Source organism: Archocentrus centrarchus, chromosome 16, assembly GCF_007364275.1.
Source record: "Archocentrus centrarchus isolate MPI-CPG fArcCen1 chromosome 16, fArcCen1, whole genome shotgun sequence".
In the NCBI taxonomy this organism is placed as follows: Eukaryota; Metazoa; Chordata; class Actinopteri; order Cichliformes; family Cichlidae; genus Archocentrus; species Archocentrus centrarchus.
In genome coordinates this window covers 13,088,148-13,101,097 of record NC_044361.1, presented here as the reverse complement: position 1 = coordinate 13,101,097, position 12,950 = coordinate 13,088,148, and the positions used below count along the sequence as shown (strand labels likewise).

The following is a 12,950-nucleotide window of genomic DNA, read 5'->3' as shown; positions in this document are numbered from 1 at the left end:
GTGGCTGTGAAATTTGCAAGATTGTGTGTGTGTGTGTGTGTGTGTGTGTGCACGCGCTTGTGAAGCAAAGTACATTTTCTATTGGCAGGTGATCATCCACAGATGGGTGCAGGTTCAGATCCCTGCCTAGGGGCCTATTTCTCTTCATTTTGCCCTTGTAATCCACCTTAACCCATTGTGTTGACACCGTTTCAGGTTTCATGTTCTGTGCACACCTTTCTTGCTGAAGCTGAGGAAATGCATCCTCACACACACCGAAAGGTCAACTGCAAATAGTATAGTCTTAACAGCAGCCTTTCAGTGAACATGTGAGATAATGGTTTCAAAAATATTATCTCCACAGGTAAAGTGGGACATGTTTCTCATTCAGAGAGACTGCAAAAAAAAAACCCAACAAAGCCTAAAAACTGATGTAAGTAAACAAATGCTGTGTCATAAATATAAAAATCAGCAAATAGAATGGCATGTATTAGTTCCAGCGGACGATGTTTATCCGTTGCGTCCTACCATTTTTGCACAAAGATTGTGTGTTATGCGGATCAGCTCATGACTTTAAAACTGTTTTGTTAATTTTATAATAAAGATTTCCTACTTTTCCACAAAGAAATACATTTTCACATGCTAATTTAACTGGAAACTTGAAATAGATATTAGTTACTCTTGCACACAGAAAAGTATTAATGTACCGTACATATTGAGCCCACCTTGCATTACAGCCTAAAAAGGCTGCTGATGAAGCTGTCTTCACTACCTTTTAGCCTCCCAGTACTTTCACTGAAGTTTCATTTGCTTTAACCTGTTGGCAGGTCTGAAAGAGGCAGTTGGATACAAGCCACACATCCATATGAGCCGCGGTAACTGTAAATACAGCCTCCACTCTCGGCTTTCCATACCGGCCTAATTAGTGCCAGTTAGCATTTGTCATTGCATTTAGGGGTGAAGATTAGGAACACCTCTCAATTAATCTGCAATCAGCCTGTTTGTTAATTAGCTAACCTGTTCTAAGTGGCCTTCAGGGCTCTTGTGTAATTAGCTAAGCTGCTGAGAAGCAGGCCTGTGTGTTGACATTGACCTAAAGCTTACACACATGCGCAGCATACACACACACACACACAAACACACGCACATTCATATATACTGTACGCCCTCGAAGACCGTATGGATGTCTGTGGTCATACTGAAGAACCCCTGGTTTCCCCATAAATTGCATATAAACACAAACACACCATCTGCGTCTACTGTGTGTTTGAAGAGGAAAAAAGCTTAAATGCACGTGCAAACACACACACACACACACACACACACACACACACACACACACACACACACACACACACACACACACACACACTCCATTACTTAGATTATTAGTAGTTGCAAGTGCACTATGCTTATCCAGATATACATATTTGCACATCGTCATGCTTGCAGCAATACGCCGATTAGTTCTTCCTTCACTCTACAACAAAACTGCATCCCTCAAAAGTATTCCTAGAAAAGGCAGGAGGGGGAAAAAAAAATACATACTGTACTCCCCAAGCACGTACACTCTTTTTAACATTTCATCCTTTTCAAGTGCAACAACATTCTCGCCAAAATGAACAGCTTCTCCATTGCTGTGTCGAACCGTTTTTTTTTTCTTGCTCACTTCAAAGCCATTTGTTTACCCTGCTGCCTCCTGACATTGTCTGTGGTAATTAAAGGAGCGCACTGAAATTTATGGTTTAATTATACAGGCCTTGTTATGCAGAGAGGACCAGGATGGGCTGATATGCTCAATAAAAATAAATAAATTCCATACGGGTTTATTGAACCCGCTTTTGCGAGGAGGGGGTGATCATTCCAGCCGCTCAGGTGTGTGTGTGTGTGTGTGTGTGTGTGTGTGTATGTGTTCTTGTGTATGCAAATGTGTGTATGTTTATTTATGTATTGCCTCGCAGGATAGCCGCTCAGCGTGCAGTGTGAGTGGGTGAAAATGAAATAAAAAAAAAAATAGCCAGATGAATTGCAATCGATTGGCGCTGGTTCACTGTATTGATCCCTGAGCATGTTAAAGCCTGCTGTACTCCATGAAGAACACTCAGTCAGTCAGTGTGGGCTCACCCCCGTGCATCCCCACCCTCTCCCATTCCTCAGCCGCCCCTTTGTGAACAAACGCATGGCTGTACCATGTATATGGTAAATTTCTTTGTTTTGTTACTGTATGTGTATGTAAGAAGCAGATATGATGGCGACAGCAGCCCCACCTTGTATATAGGCAGGAGTGTGTACATGCGTGTGTGTGTGTGTGTGTTTTGGTATTAAGCATGCACTGTAATGGAGAGTGATCTTGGCTGTGGCCCACAAGCAGCTTCTCTGAACTGATCTTTGAGTTAGGTATAAATAGCACTCGCTCTATAAATAAAACAGCAGCACCTTTCGCACTCACTCTCTCTCATTTGCACACACATTCAGCCCCTCTACTTAGATATTACACCTGCCCAGGCATTTATATCACACTCGTATGCATAAACACTCCAACACGAGCTGCCCATTAATCTATAGATCATTCTCTTAAGGTCATATAGAAGGATGTCTGTGGGACATATCGACATGTTTACACAAGAGCGTGACCTGTGGCAGCTTAGCACCTGCTACCCGTTTAACCCCTCATTACAGGACAGTAATCGCAACAGTTGAATAAATCTACAGTGCACAGTTTAGGTATCTAGCTGATGCTTTTATTCATACTCACTTGCAGCATGAGCAAGTAGCTCTTCAAGGACTTCCAAAAAAAAAATGTTAATAAAATGGCATCAGCTGAAAATGACACTGAACCTGAGCTCCTTTCTCTCAAAGGCCAAGAGGAAATTCTTGCAACTTCCAGCTAGCATTTGCTTTGCTTTTCATAGTCGTCGAGGTATGGACCAAAAATTTAAATGGACCTATTGGCAAAAAGGTCCTGCAATGCTATGTACATACTCTGCTGCTTTCAGGGCAAAACACACAACTCTCTGCTATCAAAAGCATCACTGCGGTGAGTTTACATAATGCTACTGGCTCGCGGTAACGCAACATGACTCGAAGTGTTCGCACTGAGCCGCCAGTGCAAATGATCACTAAGAAGGCTGTTGAATATCTGCCAATAAAACAGAATTGTGCACAGCACTTAATCACTTTTACACCACTTTCTGTATCAGGTCCATTATGTTGCTATGTGTCTGAAGAACAACATGTCCCATCCGCTGCTGTCTGCGAAGCTCAACTCAAGCTAGAAGTGTTTTGAAATGGGGGGGGGAGAGATAAATTGGTACAGCGAGCTGGAATGCTGCAGCAGTTATTTAAGGCCCTGTAGGTGCTGCCTAGGCCATATGCACCCATTATTCCGCTTGGGAGGGGCCCATGTGGGCGTGTGAGCAAAGCTGGAGAGAGGAGGAGGGTGGGAGAGAAAGAGAAAGAAGGGATAATGGACGAGAGTGAAAGGGAAAAGGTAGCTGAGGAATTATTTTAAGGAGAGAACCCCTATCAAGCGCGGGAGGAATTTTAAGAACGGGATACTGGGAGAAACCTGAGATGAGATGAGAATGAATTAGCTTCTAAAGTAAATGATCGCCTTCACCCTCAATATCCGGCTCTTTTACCGTCGCCCTTGCATAATTCATCTCGTCAAATTTTGAGGTGTGACAGAATAGAATTCATGAACTTTTGAGGTCGATAACTTTTCTTAGGCTAAGGCTTCTCTATCATTTTCATATCACCAAGCTGAACTTAATAAGATTCTGTATCGCACACTTCCTCACGGGTGTTTATTTTGTTACTGTCTACATCTCATTGAAACTGAAATATTTTAAATATAAGAGTGTAAAAATGAATTCGTGGTCAGAATAAACTTCAAGCCCCGCTTTAGACTCTGGGTCCTCAATTCATTCAGGTATATTAATATTTATCTGTTAAGAAAACAAGGCCCTACCACTCTCCCTCCCTTACTTGTCCTTCGCTATTTCTTGTTCTCCCTATCTGTTCAGTATCTTGTCAAACTGAGGCCTGTGTTCCTGATCAGGGTATTGCTCTCATGTTAGCCGCTTCACAGGAAGCACATCCCAGCATTCCCTCTGACACGCTGGCAGCAGCATTACCATAATTGGCTTTTCTACATGACGGGACAGAGGAAATAATAATGTCATTTTATTTACAGCCCTCTTGTCCCGGTCCGAGAGCTATCACCCCCTCCTCCCTCTCACTCCGCTCTGCACCATACACTGACATACACCCCTCCTTCTCCTCTTCTGTCTCATCTCCCCCTCTCCCTGTGCAGGACGCGAGTCTCGTTCTGCCACGGCGTGTAGGTCAAGCGATGGCTTTTTGATCAGCTCCTGTCCAAAGCCATCAGGGCTGAGAGGCACGTAATGGAGAGCGGGGTGACAAACAGAATCTGGGGAAGGAATAAGACTGCCAGTTTCCTATTAGGGGCCATCCTAAACGGCCTCTGCACCCCCCCTCACCACCACCACCTACCCCCCACCATTCTATGCCGCGAACCCACTCCTGCACTGCCTAAATCACATGAGTGAAGGGCCCCATGATTGGACATTAGTGCCGCAAATGACTGCCGTGATTGCCCCCTCTTCCCAAACTCACATCAAATAAATAAAGAAATGTGTGTAAATAAATAGAAGGAGGGGTGCTGGAGAAATGGGGCTGGTGTTGGAGGTGGTGGCGAGGGGAAGCTGACTGGTTTCATCCCCTTCTTTTTCCTCTCTCTCTCGTTTCATCGCCTTTCTGCCTTTCTTATCTGGTTTGTTTGGCTTTGACAGCGGCCAAATGGTGAAGCTCTGCGAGCCTGACAGAGAGTTTTATTGATTTAACAACCAGCAGACTTGCAGCAAAGAATAGGGAGAAAGCAAAAAATGGGTAGGGCGGAGAAAGATAGCAAAGTTTTGAAAAGGAGTGATATGTTCCTGCTCTGCTCCTTGCCAAAAAGCTGACGTATCCGCTGGATGTATTTCATTTGGTATCATTTACAAAAATCAAGTCATACAAAAAACGTTACAGTGTGTGTGTAGGCAGAGAAAATGTTTAAGAGATGATCTGTACTTAGGTCCATCATGCTGTCTCACTGTGAGGCCCAGTGCTGTGTTGAGGCCGTATACAGGGCGTTCACTGCAGGCTTTTCATCAGGAAACATCATATCAAACATAACAGTGCACTGCACAGACTCGTCTCTGGTGTGGCCTCTGAGTGCTGGTGTTAAATGCACAAACCTGATCACAGATTGCCTTAGCAAAAATCTGAAATGGTGCATGGCGCTCTGTAATCTTTACATATTAGGTAGAAGTTAGACTCAAGGGTGCTTCATGGGTGCATTAGTTTGGGTAGTCCTTCAGGAACTATCTCATTTAAATATGAATAATAATAAATGAGGCAGATGGGAACAAAACACATACTTGAGCTCTTTTAAAGCTCTTATCTCTAATCAAATAAGGGTCTGTGTTCCAAAGTGTATTTGGTAGTCAGAGGCATGAAAACCTTTGATAATGCATGCATTACAGCTCTATTAAGTGTGTATGTCAATCTATTTGTGTATTATGCATTTTTAAAAGAGCTCTTTGCAACATCCAAAGGAGCTACTACAAACCCATTTTGCTACTTTACAAATTTTATAAGCCTCTTTGTCTACGTTAACCCTATGTGCAGGTGCCAGGAGATCAGTGACACTGCATCAGCTAAATCTTACTTCCTTTCTGTGCGTTGTTGTTGGTGATCTGGCGTGGCTGGTGGCGGGCTTGATTGCTGCTGCTTGTGACAGTGAGTCTGCAGTCCTATCCTGGCCGCACTGCCGCCTGTCTCCTTGATGGCGGCACGTCCCCGAGCAAAAGTGACAGGCGCTTTGGCGCCCGTGCAGATGGCCCTGCTCACAGCCATCACCCACTCGGCAAACCAAACCGCCAGGGACGGCACGCCAGCCCTTCCCAAGCCCGCCCCTTGCTGCTGGTGTTGCTCTGCATATGTGCATCCAGCAGAAGAGAAGGGGCTTAATCTGGTCGCCAGTCAGAATCACACTTCTTCAAGTTGCAGTGATTGAGTTGATGTGTAGCTTCCAATATTTTTCAGATTTTAGCATCCTGTCAGAATTCATGCAGCATCTCAAAACAGATGGGGAGATCATCTATTTCAGACTCAAGTTCCATCACTAATGTTGTACGTTTATGGTTTGCGAAACCGTCCACTTGCTGCCTGTGATTTTTACAGATGTCTGTCTCTGCCAGTCTTTTGTCTGTGGGCTTTTGATATCTCCCTCTTTGTTGTTTCCATGACAACATGGCAGGACAGGAATTGATTGACAGAGATCGTCAAAGGGTTCCCTGGCGACCTGCTCATCGTTCGAAGCCCCTCCCTGCTGCAGTCTGTGTTTTGTCACTCACCCAGGGATATTTCTGATCTGCTGCTTCTCATTCCTGCTGTCTGTGTATCTGTGAGTGTCTACTTATTAAACACTGCCAGCTATTGGGGTTTAGCTGTTTTTTGGCTGCAGCTGATGCGAGTGACTCACATAGGTAATTCCTACTGTATGTTCGCACTGTTCCTGTGGGCTTGTGAAGAATGGATAGCCATTCTGCAAGATGCTTTGTATATTAAAAGGCTGATATGTATTGATAGCCTCCTCTTTTGGAAGCGGGTTAGTGAGAGGGAAGGCACTGTAGCAGAAGACACTCTGCAGATGTGTTGTAGAGAGTACAGCACATAATGCTAATCTGCTGTGTTAGGGATTTTCAGGAGTTTTAGAAACTGTCTCGGTCTCAGTCTGTCAGTGGGATTGAAGCGCAGCCAGGTTCTCCTGTAGTGCTCTCATTTCACAGAAATCCTGTCAGGCGTTAGGGGAGTATGTTGCTCATTTGGAGAAGGGTGTATCAGTAGCACACAGCGAACTCAGACTTATAGGCAATAATATGGTCGGTGGGTTCAGGTTTGCACTGTAAGAGCAAATGTGTATGAGCGGCAAAATGCATAAAGTACACACATAGGCACGGGAAGGTGAGCATGCGTGCAAACTCGCAATCGCAAACAGGCACTTACGGAGGCACTCACACGTACGCACATGCACATCATCGCATAGTCACAGTTGATGGTGCAGCTGCTCACCTCCCCCACCCCCTCCACCCATCTCCTCTCAGGCAGCAGTAAATGGTGCCAGTGTATATATATCAGGTATTATGTCCACTTAGATTATGATATGACAGGTTAGCGTGCCGTTTGAAGTTGACAGCACATCTGTTTCATCAGGAGAGACTGATACTGGCATGTAGGACACACATCTCACCATGCAGGAAGGAGATAAAGGAAGAAGCTAGGGGGCCGTCTTTCCTGTCTCCCTGCCTCACTCACCCTCTTCTTTCTCCCTTTTCTCTTATGCCTCCTCTCCCCACCCAACAAACCCACCACCTCCTGCTCACTTTTTCTTTTTCTCCCACATCTTCTTCTCATTCATTTGTTCTCCCCCTAACCACCTCCTGTCTCTGCTACTTACTGATGCTTACTCTGCCTTTCCTTGCATGCACACACAAACACACACACACACATAGTCTGTCTTTCAATCTTGTTTGCCTTTAAATGTTTTACTCGTAAACCAGTTACATCTTAGTTCTGTTTCTTCTTGGCTTTTTTGATCAAGTGTTTTTTCTTTATTTTTTATCTTAACCTGTCTTTTTAAGGCATCGTCCGTGTGGCTGTGGATCACTGAACAGCTGCAGTGCAAATGTATAAACTGGTTGTTATGATCAGTAGCGCTTGTACCATTCTCAAACCATAAAGCATTGTTTTTCCAGTTCCTGCATATTAGCACAATTGAAAATGTCCATCAGCTCATCAGAGTGGGTTAGGAAAACTGGGATATCTCCAAATTGGTATGTTTTTACTGTCCCTCTCCTATCAGTTGAATGACTCAAATGGGTGAGGAGCGAAACTTCATGGACTAGATGAGTGAGATGCAGTATGGGCTTGGAAAAGAGAGAAAGAAAAGAGAGAAAGGGGAGCTGAACATGCAAGCATGCAGCTGGCTAACAAGGCCAAACAGCCAGTCATTTCCTGGGGAACATGAGGCATGTGTGGAGGAATAGATAGTTGGGAAGGAAAAGGACAACTGTCAGAAGCTCAGTGATTTATTTTTCCCTTGGAGGTTTTTTCACCACTGGCTTTCAGAGCCACATGTGTGTAAAATACACACAAAGTCATGCATGCATGCATGCGGACATATATATGCACACTCACACTGGAGGAGAATAAAAGTCTACATTTCCCACCATAGAGCATTCATTCCATGTTATTTTGACAGTGGTCCTGTTAGCGTGCTGTAAATCTTTAATTTCACTGAGCTGACCTCTTTTCTTCCCCCCCCCCCCATTTTTATCTTTTCTCTCTTGCTGTCTCTCTGTACTCCAGCATACATGCCCGAGGACGAGCTTAAGGCAGCTGCTCATGATGAGGAAGAGCACCTGCAGGATGACGGCCTCTCATTAGATGGCCAGGACACTGAGTTCCTGTGCAATGAGGAAGAGGAAGACGTGGATGGAGGCCAACCACCTAGCTACAGAGACTCCCCACTCAGCAATGGTACTAACCCTGATGCTGGATACGGGTCTCCACTTAGTGATGCTAGCGACCGACTTGCAGACTTCAAGAGCACCTCTTCCAGGGATGGTCAGGACAGGGATGGCTCTGCTTTTCCCTTCCGTTCCAACAACGGCCTCTCTTTCCAGGATAGCCTGGCACAGATGAAAGCCGTCTATGCAAACCTCATCTCAGATGCCTCTTGGTCTAGCATCACAATGGACATCATGAAATCTAAGCCTGCTGCGGCTGGCAGTGTCAACAGTGCCCTCACTACTCCAGAGCCTGCCACTACTGCCTCTGTGTCCACGACTACAACCATAAATAAGAGCAGTGGGGTCAACATGGCTAGCAGTCACCATAATGGCAAGAGCTCCAGCGCCACTGTCAACCACACAGGCAACACAAGTGGCAGTACTAATGGCACAGCAGCTAGCTCTGTTAGCAGCCACAGTGCAACCAGCAGCAGTGGGAGCAGCAGTGGTGCTGCCAGTAATGGTCGTGGTGTAGCCTATGACTGGCACCAGGCAGCACTTGCCAAAACTCTTCAGCAGACCCCCTATCACCTTTTACCAGAGCCTAGCCTCTTCAGCACAGTGCAGCTCTACCGACAGAACAACAAGCTGTATGGCTCTGTTTTTACTGGTGCAAGCAAGTTCCGCTGCAAAGACTGCAGTGCTGCCTATGACACACTGGTGGGTTTGACGGTCCACATGAATGAGACGGGCCACTATCGAGATGACAATAAGGACAAAGAGGAAGATCAGGGAAAGCGCTGGTCCAAACCACGGAAGCGTTCCTTGATGGAAATGGAGGGGAAAGAGGATGCCCAGAAAGTTCTGAAGTGCATGTACTGTGGCCATTCATTTGAATCTCTGCAAGATCTCAGCGTTCATATGATCAAGACCAAGCATTACCAGAAAGTGCCTCTCAAAGAACCAGTGCCAGCCTTGGCCACTAAACTGGTACCCACTTCAGCTAAAAAACGTGCTATCCAAGATGCTATTGTCTCGCCATGCTCCCCAGACTCTATCCATGCTGGTAGTGGTGGTGGCAGTGTATGTCTTGGGGATGTTGGCAAAGACACAAAAGCTGCAGCTAACCCCTATGTTACGCCAAACAACCGCTATGGCTACCAGAATGGTGCCAGCTACACATGGCAGTTTGAAGCTCGTAAAGCACAGATTCTAAAATGCATGGAGTGCGGGAGCTCCCATGATACACTACAGCAGCTGACTGCCCACATGATGGTTACAGGTCATTTTTTGAAGGTCACAAATTCTGCTTCTAAAAAGGGCAAACAGCTGGTCTTTGATCCGGTGGTGGAAGAAAAGATTCAGTCAATCCCATTGCCGCCAACCACCACCAGACTCCCTGTTCCCAGTACTGTTAAGTCCCAGCCAGTATCCCCTGCACTCTCGTCTGGCTCAGAGGAAAAGAGGGAAGGAGGTGAGGATGAAAAGGTCGAAGGTGGTGAGCAAGTGGAGAGAAAAATTAAGGAAGAGAAAGACGACTCAGGTGAGAAATCTGAGACTGACACCACGTCATATAAATACCTTAGAGAAGAAGATCTGGAGGAGACACCTAAAGAGGGTTTAGATATTCTTAAATCCCTTGAGAACACAGTATCTAGTGCTATCAGCAAGGCTCAGACAGGCACACCAACATGGGGTGGCTACCCTAGCATTCATGCAGCCTACCAGCTGCAGGGTGCCATGAAAAGCTCAGCTACGGTTCTACCCCCAACGGTCCAGAGTGTTCAGATGCAGCCAATGTTTAACAGTGGCCTACGAAGTCTAGTGAGTGACCCCAACTCAGTCCTGCACTCACCTCGGAGCCCTTCCTCCCCTACTCCCCTCAGGAGCAATGTCACTGCCATGGAGGAGCTTGTGGAGAAAGTGACAGGAAAAGCTGCCACTGTGAAGAAAGAAAAGGAGGAGAAGATGGTGAGCCTGGAAAGATGCCGACAGTCCTCGTTGGTAAAATCCCCTTCCCCTGCACTGAGAGAACAGCGAGAGCAATTAGCATCTCCAAATGACCTTTCTGTGGGTAAGCCGTCTGGTATGAGAAGTAGCAGCCCAGGCAGTGTAGATTCAGAGCTTATCTGCAAGAAGGAGCCCAAAGAGAGCCTAGTAGATGGCCACAGCAACCATTCAAAGAATGGCTCTGAGACGTGCCAATCCCCAGTAACTAATGGAAACAGTCTTGGCATCATCACTGACCACTCACCTGAAAGTCCTTTCATCAACCCTCTCAGCGCACTTCAATCAATCATGAACACACACCTGGGAAAGGCCTCCAAACCAGTAAGTCCTGCTGCAGATCCGCTATCTATGCTTTACAAAATCAGCAACAGCATGATGGACAAGCCAGCTTTCAACCCAGCTCCTCAGGGCAAGGCAGCTGAGCCCGTCAACCACTATCAGCTGTATGAAAACAATGACCAGCCCATAGACCTGAGTAAAAATAAGTCCACCACTAATAGCAACAACAACAATAACAAAAGCAGCAGTGCGCTTTTGACCAACAATAGTGTAAATGGTAACAAACCCCTTATTTCCCTCCCTGACACAGTCTCCTCACCACTGAGAGAAAATGCTCTGATGGACATTTCGGACATGGTAAAGAACCTCACTGGAAGACTTACGCCCAAATCTTCAACTCCCTCCTCCATCTCAGAGAAGTCAGATGCTGATGGCAGCGCATTTGAGGATGCCCTAGAGGACCTCTCCCCAGTGCAGAAGAGGAAAGGGAGACAGTCAAACTGGAATCCCCAGCATCTCCTCATTCTGCAGGCGCAGTTTGCGTCTAGCCTGAGGGAGACCCCAGAGGGCCGCTATGCCATGACTGACCTGGGCCCTCAGGAAAGGGTCCACATCTGTAAATTCACAGGCCTCTCCATGACTACCATATCCCACTGGCTGGCTAATGTCAAGTACCAGCTGAGACGGACTGGGGGCACCAAGTTTCTCAAGAACATGGACTCGTGCCAGCCTGTGTTCCTCTGTGGTGACTGTGCCTCTCAGTTCAGGACTCCCTCCTCCTACATCAGCCACCTGGAGTCTCACCTGGGCTTCAGCTTGAAGGACCTGTCCAAACTGTCAGCTGAGCACCTACGGGAGCAGCAGGCTGCCTCAAAGGTGATCACAGACAAAATGACATTCGGCAGCCCCCTGTCAGCCTTGACCACGCCAGAGGACGACATAGGCTCCGTGTACCAGTGCAGACTTTGCAATCGGACATTCGTCAGCAAACACGCAGTCAAACTGCACCTCAGCAAGACCCATGGCAAGTCTCCAGAGGACCACCTGGTGTTTGTCACTGCTTTGGAGAAACTGGAGAAGCTAGACAAAATGGAGAAGGTTTAAACAATGTCTCGAGCTGAGAGTAAGGACTGACAGCTGTGGAACTGACTAGATTTTCATTGCACTAAAATGACATTGTTCACAGTTACTGCACTGGGCCGAACTGAGCCGCCAGGAAAAAAAAAAAAATCAGTCTTATTATTTTTTTGTTGTGATAACTGCCTGACTGGACCATGTCTTTTCATGTCGATTTGTTTTTGTTTTGCCAAGCTTTTTTACACTTATTTTGTAATATATTTATATGCTATTTGTCTGATCTGTGCATGTATTTTAGTGAATCAAGGTTAAACACAAGATTTTAATCTTTTCATGGCAAAAATACAACTACTGCTTCAAAGGTAAAAGTGGTGAGTGGACAGAATTGGTGGGAGAGATAACTGTATATTACTTGATATGAAGAAGGTGAAAATTAAATGTATACACCAAAAGAATGAAAGAATACCCCGAAAGACTGAAGTAGCACCTTAGACAGTTGAATTTGTAAAGAGAACATGTTTTGAAATATCTTGCATTTGTCAAAATCAGATTTTAAAAGATCAAGGATTATCACCCCCCCCCCCCCCCCCCCCCCCCCCCCTCGCTCTCCTTCTTGGGTTTCTGTCACAGCAATGTTTTTGATGATGAATGGCCTGCTCAGTGTATCAGAGAAAAAAAAAAAAGGAAAAAAAAAAGATAATATGAACATTTGGAAAAACTGAAATGCTGCTTCGGGTTCTGAGTCAATCAGTGAAAATGAATGGCCATCAGTATGCAAGTTTGCTGAAGAAACTTTTCCTTGTTGTGAAGTATCACCTCATAGCAATTTTCCAGTTGTATGGTTTGTTACAACTTTCTCATTCTAAACTGTGTCGCTTTGTTCAGCTGTAAAGAGAACAGTCCGTCACGTGTAAATGATTACCAGTGAAATGTCAGTACTCCATAAGACATATCTTACCATTTGAAAAACGGCTCAAAATTGTTTGTATCTTAAGGTGTGTGCATTCTTGAACTTTTATATTGTCA

General features: G+C 45.6%; 1 protein-coding gene across 2 annotated transcripts in view; it reads left to right on the top strand.

The window, feature by feature from the left end:
• Positions 1–12,654, top strand: part of LOC115794293 (teashirt homolog 1) — a 33,473-nt gene extending 20,819 nt beyond the window's left edge. For both annotated transcript variants that reach the window (XM_030749710.1, XM_030749711.1), the window contains one exon: positions 8,416–12,654. In XM_030749710.1, coding sequence (XP_030605570.1) covers positions 8,416–11,951 — 3,536 coding nt within the window. In that variant the 3' untranslated portion in view covers positions 11,952–12,654. The remainder of the gene's footprint in view (positions 1–8,415) is intronic.
• The last annotated feature ends 296 nt before the right edge of the window (positions 12,655–12,950 follow it).